This window comes from Hemitrygon akajei, chromosome 5 (assembly GCF_048418815.1).
Source record: "Hemitrygon akajei chromosome 5, sHemAka1.3, whole genome shotgun sequence".
Lineage (NCBI taxonomy): Eukaryota > Metazoa > Chordata > Chondrichthyes > Myliobatiformes > Dasyatidae > Hemitrygon > Hemitrygon akajei.
Genome location: NC_133128.1, coordinates 39,355,229 through 39,378,582, shown reverse-complemented (window position 1 = coordinate 39,378,582; position 23,354 = coordinate 39,355,229). Strand labels below are relative to the sequence as shown.

Sequence of the window (23,354 nt, the reverse complement as noted above, 5' to 3'; positions counted from 1 at the left end):
AACCGTAATGGTGATTAACTTCGCTTTTATTTCTATGCATGAAGCATTTCCTAAGTAGCTTGGGAATCACACACAATGATTACTCACCGAAGTTCAGTAGTGACATGGAAAGCAGCTTCCTCTGACTGCCGCTGTAGCAATCCCTGCCTTGATGACGTCAGTTTCTTAGAATTTCCTGTTCCCGTAAAAACAAGGAAAATCCACTCATTCACAAAAATTACTGAAATTGGATAAAGATTTTAAAGACTGCTTAGGTATTTTCTACTGGAAGAAATTTTATCCTGCAATGTAAAAAACTGTGGGGCCATTAGGGAATAAGTCTGGATGATTTGAATTCCAAGAGTTTCACTTAATAACTTTCTAATGCTTGTACTTTTAAAAGTTATGTATCTACAAAACATCTGTTCTTCAGTTAAGCAGATTTTACAGATAATTAATTTGGAGATTTTTGCTGGCTCTTGATTCAAACATAAGATCTCTTAAACAGTAAACCATGAGCACTGAAAAATCTGAAAACAAGTTAACATTTGTATGCATATACACCAAATTAAACTGTTCAACAACAGATAAAATCTAATTCTAACAGTCTTGTGGCTGTTTTGTCATCGTTATTTCATTTTAGACTATTCTAGCCTAAAGGCATTGACTCACGGTGCAGAAGTTCTGATAAAGTGTCAAACTCCTACTCCTTGCTTTTTTGGCATGCTTTAGATATGAGTTACAATTTTATGAGTTTGTAGACTTGTTAATAATGGGAATCATTAAAATTTATCCTCAATTTACCCACAGCTCACTTCTTCTGATCTTCCCCCCTCTGATTGTGAACATCAGTCCTGAACAGAGAAGCCAGCCTCGTCCCTGTGCTATCATCTTATGAAATTCCAAGACCAGCATGAGGTTGAACTTTTCTTCCACCTCCTCACTCTCCATGCTCATTCATTTTGCCAGATGTGTTCATTCCAGATTGTGGCTTCTTACTCTCGCTAGATCTGTTCATTGTGAACTACCAATGTGTAATTCACTATCTCAATTTTTTCACTTTTCTTACTTATTCTAACATTCTCTAATTTCAGAACTTGAAAAACACTGCTCACTAAGGACCAAACCTGATATCATTACCAAACCTGCTGTTAAGGGTGCCTTTGCCAACTAACCTCTATCTTACAGAGGCCAAATGTTAGGTTTGAAACACATCCTCCTGCCACTCTCTAAATCACCTTCTCACCACTGCACATCAGGTTATTATTTACCAAAATTCACCAACCCCATTTGCTTCCGAGATCTTCCACCTACAGACCCCAGCCTTATTGTCTCCCAGCCCTACATGTTGCACTTTGACTTGCTCTCCAAGATCCTCAAGCAAGACTCTCTAGAAAGTACCATTGTTTGTTTGCTCTTACCTGATTGAACTTATTCTTCCCTACACCAATACCATCCTTTCTCCATTTGTCCAGTCCATTCCCATTTACATCTGCGACACCTCCAATGCCACCTGCTACACTGATATTTTTCAGCTTCCTGGTTCGAAGGGCTTAGCTGTGGAAATACAATTCATCTACACTTTAGCTCATTCTACAGCTGGATGAGCTGAGGGCCCTTTGCTTCTTCCTTTAAAAGAGAGCCAGTTGATTCTCTTCTACCAACATACTGCCTGGCTGAACTTTTTATTATATTGGACATCTGCTGCTCCAACTCCATTCAATGTGATCACATGGGGCCAAGCTATATTTGCTTTGTACAATACATAGAATGGTGCTTCATGCAATCCTACTCTGCCTCATGCTTTCGAATCTTTTCTGTTACATTTACAAATACATCGGTCCCATCTCCTTCACTTGTATGGAACTGCCACTTTGCACCTTGCTCTAACATTCACGTGATCCATCTCTGACTTTTCTTCCCCTTTTTCTGGATTTATTTGTCTAGAAGAAGGGCAAAGATGAAATATGAGGGCAGATTAGCCAATAATATAAAGCAGGATACCAGAAAGGAGCAAGTGTCATTGCTGTTACAAAGAAAAAATTGCTAGGCAAACTCAAAGGTCTTAAGGCGGATAACTCAGCTGGGCCAGATGAACTACATCCCAGAGTCTTGAAGAGAAAACAGGTGCATTGGTCATGATTCTTCAAGAACCACTTGATTCTGGCACGGAGGACTGGAAGATTGGAAATGTCACTCCACTCTTTGAGAAGGGAGGAAGGCAAAAGAAAGGAAATTATAGGCCTGTTAGCCACATCAGTGTTTGGGAAAGTGTTGAAGTCTATTATTAAGGATGAGGTTTCAAGCTACTTGGAGACTAAAGATAAAATAAGTCAAAGTCAGCATGGTTTCTATAAAGGAAAATCTTGCCTGACAAATCTGTTAAAGTTCTTCGAGGAAGTAACAAGCAGGGCAATGTGGTGGATGACATTTACTTGGATTTTCAGAAGGTGTTTGATAAGGTGCCACACGAGGCTGTTTAACAAGATAAAATCCTATGGTGTAACAGGAAAGATACCGGCATGGGTAGTGGAATGGCTGACAGGCAGGAGGCAGCGAGTGGGAATAAAAGGGGACTTTTCTGGTTGGCTACCGTTGACCAGTGGTGTTCCTCAGAGGTTAGAATTGGGACCGCTGCTTTTCACATTGTTTGTCAATGATTTAGATAATAGAATTGATGGCTTTGTGAGAAAATTTGTGGATGATACAAAGATAGGTAGAGGGGTATGTAGTGCTGAGGAAGCAATGTGATTGCAGCAGAACTTAGACAAATTGGAAGAACAGGCAAAAAGTGGCAGATGGAAATCAGTGTTGGAAAATGTATGATAATGCATTTTGGTAAAAGGAACAATAGTACGGACTATTATCTAAATGAGGAGAAGGTTCAAACATCAGAGGTGCAAAGGGACTTTGAAGTCCTCATGCAATACTCCTAGAAGGCTAATTTATAGGTTGAGTCTGTTGTAAAGAAGGCAAATACAATGTTGGCATTCATTTCAAGGGGAATAGAATATAAATACAAGGAGATACTGCTGAGCTTTTATAAGACACTAGAGTGAATTTGTATTCCCTTAAATATTAAGTAGAGCCATTCTGTGATTTATCATAGTCTGATTTATGAATGTTTACCATTATGCAATTGATTTCATTGGGTACATATTATTGATTAACGAGGGACCATATGGTCATATTTCTCTGACCATTGAAATATAGTGTGCTGAAATACCCACAATGCATTTTCCCAGTCTCTTCAGTTTAGAGTAATTTGCTTAATGATATGTTTTCTACTACAATTTCTATTTTCCCTTGAATAGGGTGCTTGACCTCTCTAATTGGTCAATCCCTTTATTCAATTGAGATTGAACTTAAGCCCCTGTAAGCAAGACAGAATTCAAATTTATGGACATCTTACTGAAAAGCCCAGAGTATTGAAAACAATTTCTGAAATACTAATTTTCAGTTGGCAGCCCATGAATTTCTTGAGAAACTATGCTTGGTAAAAAGTTGTGAAAATTTACAAAGTTAAATTAGTTTGCTTTGAAAACGGCTTTTTGTAGCCTTGGTCATGGAGCACGTTGTTCAGTCAACATCAAATGAATCCATATAATATTGACATTGTTCATTCAAATGTCTGAGGTAGAAGTGTCAAACTCAGAAGCAGAATCAGATTCATAACCACTGACATAGTATGACGCAAAATTTGTTTTGTGGCGAAAGTATAGTATAAAAAAAACCTGCACAGGCTTGTGCCCTGGAAACTTTCCAAGGTGCAAATCCATGGTCTATCGAGAGTAATGGAGGCCTACTACACATAGTGCAGACATAAAATCTATAAATTACAAAATTGGTTAAATAGTGTAAATTTGCTGTTTTGCAGCAGCAATACAATGCAAAGACAAAATTATGATAAATTACAAATAAGTAAAGAGTGCAATAAAAAGATATAGCATGATAGTGCTCATGGGTTCACTGGCTGTTCAGACATCTGATAGCAGAGGGCATGTAGCTTTTCCTAAATCATTGTGTGCCTTCAGGCTCCTGCACCTCCTCCCTGCCAGTAGTAAATAGAACAGGACGTGGCCCAGATGATGAGGGTGTTTATTGGTTCTGTGCATTTGAAGGTACATAGCAGGCTGTGATACAATCAATCAAAATATTCTCCGCTGTACATCTACAGAAATCTGTCTTTAATGACATAACAAATCTCCTCAAACTCCTAATGAAGCAGAGCCGCTGTTGTGCTTTCTTCGTGATTGCATCCATGTGTTGTATCCAGAATAGATTCTCCGAGGTGCTGACTTCCAGAAACTTGAAGCTGCTCACCCCTTATACTGTTGACCCCTCAATGTGTGTTCTCACATCTCCCCCTTCCTAAGTCCACAATCAATTCCTTGGTCTTGATTCTGAGGTTGTTGTTGTAACGCCACTCAATCAGCCAATCTCCTATAAGCTTCCTTATCACCATCTGAGATTCTACCAACAACAGTGGTGCCATCAGTGAACTTATGGATGGCATTTCAGCTGTGTTTAGCTACACAGTCATGCATGTAGAAGAAGTAAAGGAGTGGGCTAAGCGTAACTCCTTGAGGTGTGCCTATATTGATATTTAATGAAGAGGTTATTTCCGATCTGAACTAACTGGTCTCCCAATAAGGAAGTTGAGGATCCATTGCAGAGGAAGATACAGAGGCCCAGTCTGTATCTTGGTTAATAGTAATGATAGAACAATGCTGTGACTCTTAAGTAAAAATGTAATGAACAATTTCTTCATTTTGGCATGATCCTTTTGGTTATTTTGACATTTGTTTACCTCACTGTAACCAGTTGCTAAATATAAGATGTGAAGGCAAGACTCTGTTTACTTTGGTCTGCCAAAGTACGCAACGTAAACCATAAACCTCCTTCTCCTCCCCCTCAATCCCATGAGAGCACTGTGAAATTTACCGCATGTTGTTCTGTGCATGGATGTTAGACGTGTTGGTGTTTAGGTATGGCTGTTCAGTCTTCAACCCTTTGGCCCAATAGATCAAGGCATTGCATGATCTCTTACAAATTCCAGTCCATGGTACTAGCTGATCTGAATTGCAGAACTGAGGGTGTTACATTTGCTCTGAATTCTCAAATTTTAAGCCATAAGACATAGGAGCAGAATCAGGCCATTTAGCCCATCCAGTCTGTTGAGCCATTCCGTCATGCCGATCCCAGATCCCATTCAACCCCATACACCTGCCTTCTTCCCATATCCTTTGATCCCCTGTCTTGTTTCTGTCTTATATTATCTTGCTAAGACTAAGCTGCTACTACTTCCACAAATGCAGTGTTTAACATTAAATTGACAAAATTGGTTTATTTTCACTTACCTTACTGAAAATATTGGCAATGTTTGTAAGATCAGCATTTATTGGACTATTCTGTTACAAGAATCACCCCTTGTAATAATGATCAGTGAGGCACAGAGAATCTGTGTTTACTGACAAGTAACTTTTATTGTTTCAACTAAAGAGCACAAGATTTACAAATTATCTGCCTGTGTGCACCCTACTAAAATCCCTGACCCTCCATGAACAGTCAATGAAGAGTAAGGGTATTACCCGGGAAAGGAGTCTATGCTGGCCTTGTAGTCCTGATCTTCACATGACCATGCAGTCCTGCTTTTCCGTAGTGGTTGGTCTGTGGTTGCTAGAGAATTAGCGCCCCTGCATATTGGAGTTCCTGACTCCTATACTGTTCCTCATCAATTGAACCATTGGATCTCCATTCCATTGGCTCAAGGTCACCTGACCTACCTGGGTCATCTTCTTACTGGTCATTGTACAGGGCAACAACCAACATTGCTTCATGGCTCTGCCCACCCCAGCCGTGTGTGTTTGAGTCTTTCAATGCTGACTGGTCCAAACCAGTTAGGTGAGGCATCCCAGACAGCCTAACAAGATTACATATTGCTTCTTTGGTAGGTCTGACATTTTACATAATACGTAGCAACTCGTCCAAGAATGCTCTCAGATTTAGCAGGTCATTACCTGAAGCTTCCTGTGTCCACATTCAATTACTCTGATTAGATGATCTCAGAGCAAGAATCAGTTCAAGTCCACAAAATGGAGGGAAACAATGACAATTGGTTTGTCTGCTTCCCCTGTCTTTGATCCATCAAATCCATTCCTTGCATAGAGTAGTTCTTTCTGGCTAACAATTCTGAATGCCTGTGAAAAGATGGTACAATTCTCAAGCCACTGCCCTCCAAATGGTGAAGCCACAGCTCTGGTAGGCAGTGAGTGTCTGAATTTTAAATCAGCCAGAATGAAGGGTGAGCAATAGATTTCCAGCTCAGAAGGATATGTGACTTGGAATGGGTTCAATCGATCCCATGCAGCTGCTGTTCTTCCCCTTCCAGATGGAGAAATCACAGTTGTAAAAGTCTTTGTGGTTTGCTGCAGTACATAAATAAACAAAACCTCACAGGTTGAAAAGTCTTATTAGCATTCAGTCCCCTTTCCTTTTTCTCCTCTGCCATAACTAGTGCTCTAAGTTTTAACTGTACTTATTTTCAGAGGTTTGGTCACACGATAGTCATTAACATGGCTTAATCATAAGACATGCTGACTGCTGGTAGAATACATTGCATTTAGCTTAGTTTAATTACTAGTCTTGCATTTCTAAGGTAATGATTCATAAGATTCTAAAGGGCACAGATAGGATAGATGGTCAGAGTCTTTTTCCTAGGGTAGGGAAATCCAGCATTGGAGAGTGTGGGTTTAAGGTGAGAGGAGAAATTAAAAGGGGATCTGATGGGCAGGTTTTACCATACAGAGGGTGACGATAACACAAAATGAGCTGCTGGGGAGGCAGCAGAGACAAATACAATACTTAAGAGGCATCTTTACAGATTCTTGGAAAGGAAAGAAGTAAAGTGATAACAGAGCAAATGAGATTAGTATCGAAAGGCATCATGATTGAAAAGTGAGAGTTGGGCTGAAGGACCTGTTTCATAAGACCATAGATCATAAGACATTGGAGCAGATTTAGGCCATTTGGCCCATCAAGTCTGCTCTTTCCCCCTCCTCAGCCCCACTCCACAGCCTTTTCCCCATAACCTTTGATGCTGTGTCAATCAGTATCTTATCAAGCTCTGCTTAAATACACCCAACAGCCTGGCCTCCACAGTTGCCTGTGGTGATAAATTCCACAAATTCACCATCCTTTGGCTAAAGAAATCCTTCAGCATCTCTATCTTAAATTCCCACCGTGGGAAACATCCTTTCTACATCTACTCCATCTAGGCCTTTCAATGTTTGAAAAGTTTCAATGAGATCTCTCCTTGTCCTTCTAAATTACAGCGAGTTTCAGCGTGATACAGCTCTATAACTAAATTGAGGTAGGTTTTTAAAAAAAATAACACTATATATATATGCACAATGTGATCATAAATCATACCAGATTCAAAATTGTTTAATGCTATTTTCAGTAGAAAAATGTAAAGGAGAACAAAACACTTGTTACTCTGGGTCCAATGCAGCACCACAAACAAATCACAATACAGAAAGAGCTCAATAATAATTTAAATAAACACATGGGATAGTTTATATGTGTGGATTGATTGTATGTCCATACAGTGACACTCGGCACAGGAGTGTTTGTACAGAAGGCGACTGACAGGAAATAGTGGTTAAGGGTGTGGATTTGGTATCATGCAAAGCAAACATTTATTAATGCAGGATACTTAAGGGAAGAATAAAAAGCCAGAAAACGATGAGGATAATCAGCAGATCACATAGCATATACTATATCTGTCAATATCCATTAATGAAACATTTTGTTTCTCCTCTCATCACAGTTACAACCTGCCCCCTAACACTTTCTGTTTTTATTTCAGGTTTCCAGAATCTACAGTTCTTCACTTTACATTTTTTAAGAAGAGATATATTTGCATTGGAGATTTGCTGTTTTTGTTTCCTGGGAAGAAGGATTGTTTTATGAGGAATACTAATACAAAGTAGGCCTACTTCACTAGCATTTAGATGAATGAAAGGTGATTTAATATAACATGTAACGTTCTGAGGAGGTTGGTAGGCACTCAGAAGATATGCCCCCTTATGAAAGAATCTAGAACTAGGTAATATTTCAGAATAAGAAGGAGATGAGGAAAAATTCTGTTAAAGAATTGAGAATCTTTGGAATTCTTTACACAAAGTCACATAGACAGGATCTTTGAACACACTTGAGCCAATAGAGTCAGATTTTTGGTGTATAAAGAAATCAAGGATAAGAGGATACAAGCAAGTGAAGTGGAAACTGAGACCAAAAACAGATTATGATTTTTTTTTTCATTTCTAACACATGCAAAGCTGCTGATATAAAGTGGCTCAGAAAGTTAATTTATCGGGGCAATTAATTTTCCATCCTGATCTAACTCATTCGCTGCATAGCTTCTGCCAGGAATGCCAGAGCACCACATTTATAGGAATGGAGCTATACTAGCAGAAAAAGAATGCTTCAGCTGCTATTTTCCGTGTGGGTGATCTGTTAGTTTTTTGTGCGGGAGAGGGGAGTGTGTGTGTGTGTGTGTGTGGGGGGGGGGGGGGGGGTTGGGGTTTGCAAGTATTTTCTTTTTTCTTTTCTTTCGTGCAAGGGGATGATGTCTTTTCTTGCAACAACTACCAATTGTTTGTAGTACATGGTTATCTGGAGAAGATGAATATCAGAATTGCATTGCACATGCATACTCTGACAAAAAAATGAACTTTTGAACCTTTGAATACAGGATTGAACTTGAGCAACAAACACAAAAGTCTGGAGGAACTCAGCAGGTCTGGCAGCATCCATGGAAGGAAAAGATCAGTCAAAGTTTCAGGCCAAAACCTTTCATCAGGTTTCATGGCTTGGGTCATTGTGTGATAAATGAGTTAGGTACACTGGCCTTAACTGTTATTTCAAAAATACTCTTTTCAATTATCACTATCAATGCAATTAACCTTCCACATGTGGACACTCCAGGATATACAAAGAGGAATGGTAATCTTAAGTGCATTTTACAGACTGGGAGGAGAAAAGCAGTTTTTTGTGCAGGTTAGTTTCGTATTTTCTCATGTTTTCCTCCTCCGTAATATCATCAATTCACTCTACTGTCATTTGCAATAACACTAGGGTCTGACAAATCAATAACTTCTGAATAAATAAAACTGAGTTACAAAAGCAAAATAAAAAGTGGCTTGATTTATTAAGTTGTGTTTACTGCTTTACTAAAACAGTGCATTCAGTCCCTTCTGTCAATGTGCCAATGCTTAAGTCCAAGTTTGAAACCATGTGTCAAATTGCCGTCAAAGTCTTTTTCATTAATGTCTGCTAGTCCTCAGAATTTTTGGTGCTTAATATTTTGAGCACGTCATCAACTGTTAAAGCATCGTAGCATATTTACTCTTGGCTAAATGACAAAATTGTTCTTTGCAACAAACTCAAAGGTTCAAAGTTTAATTTATTATTGAAGTATACAGCTCTGAAATTCTTCTTCTCTGGGTAGCCATGAAACCAAGAAAGAAAAGAAAGGCAGCACGATCATCGACCCCCAAATCCCACTTTCCTGCACAAAAAAAATGAACAAAATTGTAACAGGCACATCGACCTCCAAATCCCTCCTACCGCACAAAAAATGAACAAAAACAGAAAAGGGACATCAACCCTCTTGATGGGAAGGGAATTTTTCTCTTTAATCTTTGTCTGTAATAAAATATACGTATAGATAAGAAAGAACTTCAGGAAGGGTAAGACAGAGGAACACATACCAATCCTCATAGAGGGATCAGAAGTGGAGAGAGTGAGCAGCTTCAAGTTCCTTGCTGTCAAGATCTCCGAGGATCTAACCTGGTATCTCAGAAAGGCAGCGTCCATTATTAAGGAACTCCAGCACCCACGTCATGCCCTTTTCTCACTGTTACCATCAGGTAGGAGGTACAGAAGCCTGAAGGCACACACTCAGCGATTCAGGAACAGCTTCTTCCCCTCTGCCATCCGATTCTTAAATGGACATTCAAGCTTTGGACACTACCTCACTTCTTTTAATATAGAGTATTTCTGTTTTTACACATTTAAAAAAATCTATTCAATATATATAATTGATTTACTTGTTTATTTATTATTATTTTTTATTTTATTTATTACTATATTTTTTCTCTCTGCTAGATTATGTATTGCATTGAACTGCTGTTGCTAAGTTAACAAATTTCACGTCACATGCCGGTGATAATAAACCTGATTCTGATTCTGAAATTTACGTAACTGGATGAGCTTGACTAGTGTTGCACTATGGTATTAGTGACTATTTTGGTTAAGTTCACCACTACACCAAAGTCACCATTAAATTTCATGTTTTTGCAATGAATAATGTCTGTAGGCATTATGGTACTTGGGCAGTATGTATGGTAAACATGCAAGTTTGGGGCAGGGTGAAGAAGACTTGGACAATAAGTATCTGTGATAGGTGAGGAGGCTGGGTTGATCTAGGTTAACGATGGGTAAGAGGAACTGGGAACTGAAGCAGATGATTAGGTAAACAATGAGTGGGAGGCCATCTCGGCCTCAAGAATTGCAGTAGATTAGGGTGTGGACTTCTTTGAGGTTTGGGAGTGAAATTGCAGGCAGAATGTGGTGAGTGTGTGAAGTTCTTTCACGGGGAATCATGTGCAAGGAGAATGTAAGATAAGGCCATAATCTTTGCTGATCACCAGCATTATGGCATGAAGAACCAGCTCTCAGGGAGTGCCCAATAATAGTGGCTCCTAAGACAGCATAGTCAAAGTTTTGCACAACACCAATAGGAACATTTCATAGGATATGTTGAGATTCTTTTTCTTATGAAATATTTTTGGTGTAAGAGGGCCACAGAAAAGTACTGCATAGAAACAGGCCCCTTGGCCCATCTAGTCCATGCCGAGCCATTTAAACTGCTTACTCCCATCAAGCTGCACTGGGACCACTGCCCCTCATAGTCCTAACATCCAAGTACCTATCCAAACTTTTAAACATTGAAATTGAGCTTGCATGCACCACTTACGCTGGCAGCTCATTCCACACTCTCACGACCTTCCGCGTAACCCATGACCTTTGGTTGTAGTCTCACCCAACCTCACTGGAAAAAGCCTGCTTGTATTTATCTTATCTGTACACCTCATAATTTTGTATACCTCTACCAAATCTCCTCTCAATCTTCTACGTTCCTAACCCATTCAATTTTTCCTCATAACTCAGGTCCTCCAAAATTGGCAACATCCTTGTAAATTTTCACTATACTATTTCAACATTATTTATATCATTCCTGTAGGTAGGTGACCAAAACTGCACACAGTGCTTCATATTAGGCCTCACTGAGATCCCATCTCCCGTACTCAATTTGATATATGAAGGCCAATGTGCCAACAGCTTTCTTTATGACCCTATCTACCTGTGCCGCCACTTTCAATGAATTATGGACCTGCATTCCCAGATCCCTTAGTTCTACCTCGCTCCTTTTGCCCTACCATTCACTGTGTAAGACCTACCCTAGTTGGTCCTACCAAAGTACAAAACCTCACACTTTTCTGCATTAAGTTCCATCTGCCATTTTTCCAGGTCATTCAGATCACACTGCAAGCCACGATAGCCTTCCTCACTGTCTACTACACCCCAGTTTTGGTGTCATCCACAAATTTGCTGATCCAGAATATCATATTAGCATCCAGACTGTTGATATAGATGACAAAAAATAAGACCTAATCCTGAGGCACTCCAGTAGTGACTACCTCACCTTGAATGCTGAGTGACAAAACCTTCTTGACCAACCTCTCACATGGGACTTTGTCAAATGCCTTACTAAAGTCCATGTAGACAACATCCACTGCCTTGTCTTCATCAGCTTTCCTGGTAACTCCCTTCAAAAACTTTCTAAGATTGGTTAGACATGACCAACCATGCACAAGGCCATGCTGACTATTCTTAAACAGTCCATGTCTAATCAAATACTTATATATCCACTCCCTTAGAATACTTTCCAATAACTCTTCCACTACTGATGTCAAGCTCGTCAGCCTTTAATTTCCCGGTATATTTTAGAAACTTTCTTAAACAGCAAAATAAAATTGGCTATCCTCCAATCAGTCGGCACCTTAGCTGTCACTAAAGATGATTTATATATCTCTGCTAGGGTCCTGGCAATTTCGGCACTTGCCTCCTGCAGGGCCCAAGTAAACACCTTGTCAGGCCCTGGGGATCCATCCACCCTAATTTGCCTCAAGACTGCAAACACCTCCTCCTCTGTAATCTCTACAGAGTCCATGAACTTGATGCTGTTTTGCCTTACTTCTACAGACTCTGTGTCTTTCTCCTGAGTAAAGACAGATGCAAAAATGCATTTAAGATCTCCCCCATCTCTTTTGCCTCCATGCATGGATTACCATTCTGATCTTCCAGAGGACCAATTTTGTTAATCGTTTTGAGAGCAATCCTTTTGCTCTTAACATATCTGTAGAATCCCTTGGGACCTTGTCTGCTAAGGCAACCCCATGACTTATTTTAGCCCTTCTGATTTCTTAAGTGTTCTCTTGCATTTCTTATACTCCATAAGTAACTCATTTGTTCCTACCTGACTATATCTGCTATGCACCTCCTCTTTTAGCTCAACCAGGGTCTCATTATCTCTTGATAACAAGGTTTCCTACAACTATTTTCTTTACTTTTTGTTCTGACAGGCACATAAAAGCTTTGTACTTTTATGTACCAATCCACACATGCCAGATCCTTTCAGATACCATCAAAATTGGCCTTTCTCCATTTTAGAATCTCAACTTATGAACCAGACCTATCTTTTTGCATATATACTTTGAAACTAATGGCATTGTGATCACTAGATGCAAAGTGTTCACCTATACAAATTTATATTACCTTCCCTAATAGCAGACTCTCTTGTTAGGACTTCTATGTACTGATTAAGAAAACTTTCCTGAACATGTTTGACAATTAGTCATTTTCAGTATGGGAGTCCTAGTCAATATGTGGAAAGATAAAATCACCTACTATAACAATCTGTGATCTCTCTGCTAATTTGTTCCTCTAAATCCCTCAGACAATTGGGTGGTCTGTAATATAGCCCCATTAACATGGTCATACCTCTCAATTCCACCCATAATGCCTCACTAGACAAGTTCTCCAGTCTGTCCTGACTGATCACTAACTTGTAGTGCTACCCTCTTCTGTCACATCCAAAACAACGGAACCCCAGAATGTTGAACTGCCAGTCCTGCTCTTTCTGCAACCAAGTCACGCTTATGGTTACAATATCATAATTCCAGGAGTTGATCCATGCGCTGGGCTCATCTGCCTTTCCTATGATACATCTTGCATTGGAATACATGCAGCTCAGGATTAGTCACACCATGCTCAACTTTTTGTTTCTTGACTTTGCGGTCTTAACAACATCTAACTCCACAACCTCTCTACTGTCTGTTCCAGCACTCTGGTTCCTATCCCCCTGCAGTGCTACTTTAAACCTCCCTGCCGTGCAGTACTAGCAAACCGTCCTGCGAGGATTAATCCCCTTCCAGTTCAGGAGCAAGCTGTCTTTTCTGTACAGGTTACACCTTCCCTGGAAGAAAGACCAATGATTCAAATATCTTATGCCCTCCCTTCTACACCAACAGCTTAGCCACGTGTTAAACTGCATAATCTTCCTATTTCTGGCCTCACTGGCACTAACGTAAAACCTTCACCAGAAAAAAAAGAAACAAAAAGAAAAAAAAGGAAAAAAAATGGAAATTCTTGTTAGACCACACTTGAATATTGCTCAGTTCTCGTTGGAAGCTCTAGAGGGAGTGGAGAGGAGATGCCAGTGGTGAAAGTAGTCATTTAATGGGACATTTAAGAAACTCTTAAATAAGCACATGGATGAAAGAAAAATGGACAGCTATGTGGGAGAGAAGGGTTAGGTTGATCTTGGACTAGGCTGAAAGTCTGTAAAAAATTGGAAACTGAATGGCCTGTACTATGCTCTATGAAAAGAAAGTACTTACGTGATAGAAATCTGCAAGTAATTAGTCACTGGCAACTGGTTTATTATTGTTATAGGTACTGAGATACAGTGAATAGATTTTATTTGCATGCTATCAAGACAGCGAATTCCAGGCATGTATATTGAAGTAGTAGAAAAGGAAAATAATTTTAGTAATGACAAATATAGCATTAAAAAGGCAAAAATGCAGAAATTACACTTCTATTTGTGGGGCCATTAGAAAAAGATAATCAATAGTAAATCCAGAATTCAACAACCACAATTTCCATTTACATAGCATTTTAACAATGATAAAATGTTCATTGGAGCTTTACAGCAGCATAAGACAAAACTCTACATTGTGGATGTTTTTTAGAGAGTGGTGAGAATGTGAAACACACTACCACAGTGAATGGGGGGGCGGGCAGATAGCTTAAATGCATTAAAAAGGAAGCTAGATAAGTGCATGCGGTGAAGAAAACTTTGTTGACAGAGTGAGATGAAATGAGACAGGAGGAGGTTTATATGGAGTGCAAACAACAACACAGATCAGTTAGGTTAACAGGTCTGTTTATGTCTGTGAATTCTTTGTAAAAATATGGTTTTAAGTGTTGTTACTCATACAATGTTGAAAATTGAGCAGATAAGCCTTGCACAGCAAGTTCTGCATTTCAGTGTAATGTTGACGGTGGGAGGCAGCATATTCTTTAAATAAGGCCATGAGATTTCTAGGCCCATTCCAGAGGGTGAACACTATCACTGACAGTGCACGCGCCCCACTCATTGGAGTTCTAGCCAGGATTTTGTGTTCAGACCTCTGGAGTGAAGTTTAACCCCACTATCATCTAATCAGGGTTCTAAGTATAGCCAGAAGTACAACTGATAAAAAAAGGTTTTTCCAGCTTTGAAAGCCAGATTTAGCTGAATAGTTTCACTTCAGCAAATATTACTCTGGTCTGGTTCAACAGTGACAAATATATGAAATCCACTAGGTAACACAGAAATGCACACCAGGGACTTCTGTGGAAGATTCACTTAGATATTTAAGGTTTGATCAAGATTTGTAGTTGGTAAGTTAATATTCACATTACACTTTTAAGACAATATACTAATGGTCTTAGTACAAAAAGTGTCTTAGTATCAAATTCTGTGTCTTAGTGTATCCACATACTGTACATACATTGCTGAACAAAGTTGATTCAGTCCAGAATGAAATCAATCATGACCACATCTGACATCAAATATCGATTCAAGCAAATATTGCAGTCTGCTGGTCAAATGACTAATTTAGTCTGTGAATAATTTTTCAGTTATTAACCTTGAATTTTGAATGTGTAAGGGATCATAATTTAGTGTAGTTTTGGTCTCCTTACCTGAGAAAGGATGGTTGTTGTCACAGATGTACTGGAGCAAACATCCATTCCTGTTTCCAATGATGATGAAAGATTGAGTAGACTGGGTATGTATACTCTAAAGTTTAAAAGAATGAGAGACATCTCACTGAAATATACTAAATCATTGAAGAGCTTGAGAAGCAAAATGTAGGGAGGATGCTTTACCAGGCTGAGATATCTAGAACCAGGGAAACTTTGGCATAATAAAGCTGTAGGACAAATATCTTCATTAAGAGATTGAAGAACCTTTGAAAATTTTGTACTCTAGAGGCCTAAGGAAATAGTCAAAGTGGAGTTTATTGTCAAAGGCACAAGTAAAATGAAAAACATACTTGCAGCAGTGTCACGGGCAAATAGCATCTTATACTCAATATTCACAAGGAAATTATAAGTAAGCATAAATTATACACAATTTTTACAAGAACACAAAACAAAGTCCAGTTTAGTGCAACATTGTCAATGTTGTTGTAGTGTTGCTAAATTGTAGTACATAGGCCTTTGTTAGTTGGTTCAAGAACTGATTGATTAAAGGGAAATAGTTCTTGAAACTGGTGGTGTAGGACTTCAAGTTTCTCTACTCCCTGCCCGATGGGAGCTCTGCGAAGATGTCATGGCCCGGATGGTGGGGATTTTTGATGACTAACGTTGCCTTTTTGAGGCAAGGCATTTTGTATAGTACAGTGCAAAAATCATAGGCACGTATATAGTGGTGCCGGAAAGTTTGTGAACCCTGTAGGATTTTCTCTATCTCTGCATAAATATGACCTAAAATGTGATCAGATCTTCAGGTAACACCTAACACCGGATAAAGAGAACCCAATTAAATAAATAACACAAAAAGCATTATACTCGTTCATTTATTTATTGAGAAAAATAATCCAATATTACATGTATTTTTTGGAAAAAGTATGTGAACCTTTGCTTTCAGTAACTGGTGTGATCCCCTTGTACAGCAATAACTTCAACCAAACATTTCTGGTAACTGTTGATCAATCCTACACATTGGCTTGGAGGAATTTCAGGCCATTCCTCCTTACAAAACTGCTTCAATTGTAAGATGTCGGTGGGCTTCCTGGTGTGAACTGCTTGCTTCACGTCCTTCAACAATATTTCTATAGGATTGTCAGGACTTTGACCCGACCATTCCAAAACACTAATTTTCCTCTTTTTAAACCATTCTGTTGTTGACATACTCTTGTCTTTCCGATCATTATCTTGTTGCATTATCCAAATTCTATTAAGCTGCAGGTGACAGGCTGAACCCTGACATTCTCCTGTAAAACGTCTGATACAATTTTGAGTTCATCGTTCCCTCAGCAATTGTAAGCTGTACAGGCCTTGAGGCAGCAAAGCAGCCCCAAACCATAATGTTCCTTCCACCATGATTCACAGCTGGGATGAGGTTTTGGTGTTGGTGTGCAGTGCCCTTTTACCTCCAAACATAACAATGTGCACTTCTGCCTAGAAGTTCAACTTTTGTCTCATTTGTCCACAGAATATTGTCCTGGAAGCATTGTGGAACATCCTGGTGGCCTTCTGCAAACTCGAGGTGTGCAACGATGTTTTATTTAGAGTGCAGTGGTTTCCTCCGTGAAACTTCTCGGAAGAGGATTCTGGCTCAGTTTTTCTATGGTGGACAGTTGAGCAAGACTTTCGCAAGTTCTAGAGAGTTTTGCAGCTCTTTTGCTGTTACTGTTGTGTACTTTCCCACCTCCTTCAGCATTGCACGTTGTGCTCTTGGTGTGGTCTTTGCAGGACGTCTGCTCCCAGGGAGAGTAGCAACAGAACAGTTTCCTGCATTTTCTTACTATGGGCTGATGGACACTCAGTTCTTTAGAAATGTTCTTGCAGCCTTTTGCAGCTTCATGCATCTCTACAATTCTTCTTCTAAGGTCTTCTTAAAGTTGTTTTGATTGAGGCATGGTAGATATAAACAGATCTTTCTTGAGAAATGCAGGTTCTGCCAATAACCTGACTTTGTGTGGCTTTTTTAATAAGGCAGGGCACCTCTACAAACCACACCTCCATTCTCATTGTTTGGACCACCTGACTCCAAATAGCTTTTGTAGAAGGCATTACCCCAGAGGTTCATATACCTTTTCCAACAAATACATGGAATATTGGATTATTTTTCTCAATAAATAAAAGAACAAGTAAATGTTTTTGTGTTATTTATTTAATTGGGCTTTCTTTATCTAGTTTTAGGATTTGTATGATGATCTGATCACATATTACGTCATATTTATGCAGAAATTGAGAAAACTCTACAGGGTTCACAAACTTCCTTGCACCACTGTATATATCCAGCGTGCCTAAGACATTTGCACAGTACTGTTTTTGTCAATGTGGAGCTGTGAGCAAGCTTGTAAATCTGGCAGCAGTAAAAATGTTGGGAATGGTGAGGGTAGAGTACCACGGGCGGAGTGTGGGATGAGTAGCAGAGAAGGAGTGCCAGGAGTGGGGAGGGTTGGCATGGTGCAGACACTCCCCGTTCTGAGACACCAGGCAAGGCAATTTGATTCTAAACGATCGGTATATTGATAATTACAGAATATCTCTCTGGTGCTTCCTGCTCCCTCCCCTCTCTCTTCCCCTTTTCCCAACCTTGATTCCCTTCTCCCTGCCCCGTTCCACAAAAGAGACCCATATCAGAATCAGGTTTATCATTACTCAGGTCATGAAATTTGTTTTTGTTTTGCAATAGCAGTACAATGCAATACATGAAGTGAAAAGGGGACTGTGCAAAGGTCTACGACACCCTAACTAAATATATGTGCGTAAGACTTTTGCACAGTACTGTCGATACCATAAATGGAGGGGAGGGACGTGCCTGTGATATACTGGGCAGAATCCACTACTGCATGCAACATCTTACATTCCTGCACATTCGAATTGTTACAGCAGACCACGATGCATCCAGTCAGGATACGTTCAACAATACTTCTGTAGAAGTTTATTAGCGTGCAGCAAAAAGCTGAACATCCTTAACCTTCTAAAGATGCCAGCTTGCTTTGCTTATGATTACATAAGACCAGAAGATACAGGAGCAATTAGGCCATCTGGCCCATCGTATCTGCTCCGCCATTTCATCATGGCTGATCCATATTTCCTGTCAGCCCCAATCTGCTACCTTCTCCCTGTATCTCTTCATGCCCTAACCAATCAAGGATCTATCAACTTCTGCCCTAAATAAAGACTTGGCCTCTACAGCTGCCTGTGACAAAGAATTCCACAGATTCATCATTCTCTGGCTAAAGAAATTCCTCCTTATCCCTGCTCTAAAAGGACACCCCTCTTTTCTGATGCTGTGCCCTCTAATATTGGGCTCTCCACCATAGGAAATATCCTCTGTGCTGGTTCCAGCATAGAAGGCTACTTTGTTGCATTCATTTGAAACAGAGATCTATGCATTTCTGTATACTGGAGTACAGCGATATATATGCGTGTAGTGCTAAAGAAAATGGTGCACAGGTGATCAGCCATACACCAAATGAATGATGGAGCAGGCTCAAAGGTCTAGATGGCCTACTCCTGCTCTTACTTCTTATAATTTGAACAGGATTAACATAATACAAATATTGTACTTTCACACCAACTTTTGCCAAATGTTACAAAGTAGTGAGGACTGTGGTAAGGACAATTTCATTGCCACTTGGAGTAAAAATAATAATAAAAAAAATTGTTCTTTAGCAAATTGGGAAATCGATGTTTTGATAAATGTGCCTTTTGAATTCACACCTGGCAAGGGGCATTTGGCTGTCATATAGCACTCCTGAAAGTGCAGGTATGAAAAGGTGCTCCAGTCCTTACAACTCCGCTGATCACATCTTCACCTCCCTCAACATTAGGCACTCAACAGTACATCATCACTTCTCAATAGCTGGAAGACTGTTGCCTGTATAGTTGTTTGACCCTTAAGGATTTCTTGAGGGCAGAGCTGCGAGGAATGATGCAACCAACACAGAATGTTTCACTGCTTGCGTGCACTGTTCCATAAACTGAGGAACATTACAGAAGGGAGCCTGCTGGCGCTTCCTCAGGAAATGATGTTGACAAATTTCATGGTATTTTTTAAAAGGTTTCTGAAATTAAGGAGATTGATGACGCTGTTTTAATACCAGAGAAAAATATCATAACTCAATTACTTTTGCTTTGTAAAGTTATTTGCAGTATATTTTTGAATTATTTACATCTCAGCAGTTGTCTAAAATTAGTGACAAATGATTTATGTGTAATACCTAGGTAAATCCTAGGAGGAAGCAAAAAAATGTTTCTCTGTTAAGTTTCAGTCCTTAATATGTATATTGCAACTCCATTCATGATATCAATGATTACAATGTGTAAAAATCAAAGTAATTACAAATTTAAAGAGAGCTGGGAATTCTCAACTGGTCAGGCTACATCTCTGTGAAGAGAAACAGAGCAAACAGTACATTGCAAAGACCCTTTATCAGGACTAGTTGACCTTGTGTGTATTTCCAGAATGTTCTGTTTTTATAAGGATTACAATTGTATAATTGGGATACAATTGCATATGTGGTTATTCCAATTTCAATACATTTTCATGTAATGTTTTAGTTTGTAATTGAACCAGTTTCTAAGAAACAGAGATAAGGAATGGAAAGCTTTTAGATTTTATCTTCAGTTTCAATCTCATTAGTGAATCTTTACCATGATTAATGCTACAATTAGACTCAGTATTCCCAGTTAAAAGAGAAATCACATTGTGGTCCTACTCAGATTTCTGAATGACATTAATTTAATCTTCAAAATCATACTATGTGTCTCTTCAGTCATCCTGCTGCTAAGCTTAAATTCCCTTCTCAAGTTTTCAAAAATTTTACTTCTACTTTGCATTTTCCCTCGGTCTTCTTGCAAACACCTGAATGTCATTTATCTGATTCCTTGATGTTCTCCTGTCTAGAAATAGAATCTGTCTAGACTACTTTCTGTATTAGAGTGAAATTGGTGGAAGGGCCAGCATTAACTGACTACCCCTAGATTCTTCTGAGAAGGTGGCAGTGAACCGCCACCTTACGTTGATGCAGCCATTGCACTCGGCTATTGTTAGGTAAGTGAAGTTATGAAGTACTTCTGATATATTTATATGATTAACAAGGGAGTTTGGAAGCAGTGGTGTTTCCACTCTCCAGTGTGTGACAAAGATCATGGATTTGTGACATGCTATTGTGAAACTTTTGACAAGTTTCCTTAGTGTATTTTGTAGACAGCACTGACCACTGTCAAAATACACCGCTGGTAGTGCTTGGTGCTTTAAATATTGGATAATGTCGAGCAACTTAGTTGTTGTTGGAATTACTGTCATCCAGGTAAATTGATGGCATCTGGATAGGTATAAAAGATAATTCCTTCTTGTACTTAATGATGGATTTTAAGGATCTGGGGAAGCAAGGCCTGCAGGAAGCTAATATTCAAGCCACTCTAGAGCAATGTTGCAATTATGACTGAGTTTTTAATCACCGGCTAAATCCAGGAAAACTGATGCTGGAAGGAATTCCATGATGTCGGTGTCGTTAAATATCAGTTTAATTTGTGATGATATGTTCTCATTATGATCATCAGGAAAGAGGTACAGGAACCTAAAGATCCATACTCAACGTTTTTGGAGCCGCTTCTTCCCCTCCACAATCAGCTTTCAGAACGGTGCACGAACCGATGAACACTGCCTTGCCATCCTTCTTTTGCACGATTTCACTTCATTTAAAAATCTTTTTATTAATTATTATTGAAGATCAACAAAAAAGATACATTAAGTCAATAAAAACACAAAATGCTGGCAGAACTCAGCAGGCCAGACAGCATCTATGGGAGGAGGTAGTGACGATGTTTCGGGCCAAAACCCTTCATCAGGAGTGAAGTAACAGGGGATGGTCGAGGGGGGATAAGAAGTGGGGGGAGGGATGAAGTAGAGAGCGGGGAAGTGATAGGCTTGGAGGGAAATGGGCTAGGGGGAAGGTGGAGAATTATGGGAAATAAAAGAGAGAGAAAGGTAGGGCTGGGGGGAGATTATAGTGAGGGGGTAAAAGAGAGAGAAAGAGAACAGGACCACCCATTAAGTCAATATGTCATTATGTACAATAAAGAATTAAATGAGCGAATAACTGATTAACAAAACTAAGCAATATATCAATAATAATAAAAATAAAGTGTTAAGAATGTTTTCTGAAAGAAGAATAAGGAAATAAAAAGAACCCCCACTATTTATTTATACTGTAACTTACAGCTTGACTGTTGCCACAAAACAACAAATTACACACATATGGCAGCGATCAAAGTTAACCAATTTCACCATACATGCCGGTGACAATAGATCTGATTCTTCTGATAACCTGACTGAACCTGTACAAGGGCTGTGACAACTGGAAACGTGTGGAATCAGCATCCTCCTCATATATTTTTAAGAGCCTAGTAACAATGCTGGTAGTTCTGCTCCATTATTGGAAATGTTCATGGATCACCATAAAAAACTAAAGGATACATACTGCTGTTTGTATCGTTCCTGCGCCACAAACCCGAGGGAGCTGTAATTCAAAATTCCCTCCTCACTGGCTCGCACCCTCAAGGGTGGCTCTCGGACCGGAAGTCCTTACTCCCTTTGTTTACAATTCTACTTATCATCCTATTGGCTCTTATAGATGTAAATAAAATGACGTCCCATAACTTCCGCATTTTCATCAATGGAATTTACATTAAGCGCCTGGGCCTGCCGGGCATTTTAAGAGGTTTAAGATAGCAATCATGGATTCAACTATAAGAATCTCGCAGATTGCTCGCGTTCGTAAACAGCAAATCACCGCCATTCCATTACCACCAACAGCCCCCCCCCCCCCGCCTCAGTCAACAAAGGCGTGTGGGGCGGGGCTGAGATTGTCTACTTGATGTCTGTTGGTCAAATGTCTTTGTCAACTACTTCGTTAACCCTATCAACAAAAAGCTCGGGCAAAACGTCAATCCGATTGATTGATCTGATCCCAGTTCGCGTCCTCTATTGGATATTCCTGGTGCTAATCAAGCCCAGCCCCGCCTCATGGACGCTCCGCCTCAAACCGTGTGCGTCAATCAGAAAGCAGTTTGTGAAAACCGTCCTCATTGTCTGGTCGTTCTAAATGTCAGTCAGACGTACGTTTAGTTTTACCCCGCTCTCCTGTTTCTGAGTGGATAATGCGCGAAGTGGGCGGGTCTGAGGGGCGGAGCGGACTAATCCTCCAAGCGGATTGGTGGATTAGGGCACGAGTCAGGTTATCCCGCCCCGATCGTTTCTTCCTTGCTGCTCTGTTTGTGCGGAGCTGAGGCGAGTCGGTTCGGGCTTGGTCGCGTTAGGGCCTTTAAAAAATCCTACACACAGCTCCTCCTCTTAGGATACAGCGCATGCACATGGTGCTGTTACTCATCCCCGCACTTCGCGTGATCCCACTCCTTCCGTGAGTTCCGGAGTTTTTAATTTATTTGGTGCAGTTGGGAGGAGTTCTTGTATATATTTTTGAAGTTTTTTTGAAAGCAGTCCTGAGGAAAAGGGGGAAAGGGGCAGGAACATGGCGGCGGCGCCGAGGAATCCACGTAGCAATGTTAAAAAGGGTCGGATTTTGGGGATTATCGACGCCATCCAAGATGCCGTTGGGCCGCCGAAGCAGGCGGCCGACAAGCGGATGGTTGAGAAGACCTGGAAGCTGATGGACAAAGTGGTGAGGCTGTGCCAGAACTCCAAGTTGCAGTTGAAAAACAGCCCCCCGTACATTCTGGACATTCTGCCGGACACTTACCAACATCTCCGCCTCATTCTGTCCAAGTATGAGGATCGCATGCACGTCCTGAGTGAAAACGAATACTTCAAGATATATATCGACAGCCTAATGAAGAAATCCAAGCGGGCAATCAGACTGTTCAAGGAAGGCAAGGAGAGGATGTATGAGGAGCAATCTCAGGATAGGTAAAAGAAAATAAGTATATCACCC

The 23,354-nt window shown here is 40.0% G+C and overlaps 2 protein-coding genes across 9 annotated transcripts in view; one reads left to right on the top strand and one right to left on the bottom strand.

The window, feature by feature from the left end:
* LOC140727656 (uncharacterized) overlaps positions 1–23,354 on the bottom strand; it is a 124,516-nt gene that overhangs the window by 100,669 nt on the left and 493 nt on the right. For 2 of the 4 annotated variants that reach the window (XR_012098892.1, XR_012098891.1), the window contains exons 1-2: positions 21,885–22,199; positions 88–175 (exon numbers count right to left, since the gene is read on the bottom strand). Coding sequence is in view for 1 of the 4 variants with exons in the window: in XM_073045279.1 (XP_072901380.1) it covers positions 88–175; positions 15,361–15,457; positions 23,163–23,168 (191 nt within the window). In the remaining 3 variants the exon portion in view is untranslated. Of the gene's footprint in view, positions 1–87; positions 176–15,360; positions 15,458–21,884; positions 22,200–23,162; positions 23,280–23,354 lie in introns of those variants that run through there. The other 2 variants (XR_012098890.1, XM_073045279.1) reach the window with 2 other exon arrangements.
* The window catches only part of cblb (Cbl proto-oncogene B, E3 ubiquitin protein ligase), a 154,887-nt gene continuing 154,221 nt past the window's right edge, over positions 22,689–23,354 (top strand). For all 5 annotated transcript variants that reach the window (XM_073045278.1, XM_073045277.1, XM_073045276.1 and 2 more), the window contains exon 1: positions 22,689–23,329. In XM_073045278.1, coding sequence (XP_072901379.1) covers positions 22,935–23,329 — 395 coding nt within the window. In that variant the 5' untranslated portion in view covers positions 22,689–22,934. The remainder of the gene's footprint in view (positions 23,330–23,354) is intronic.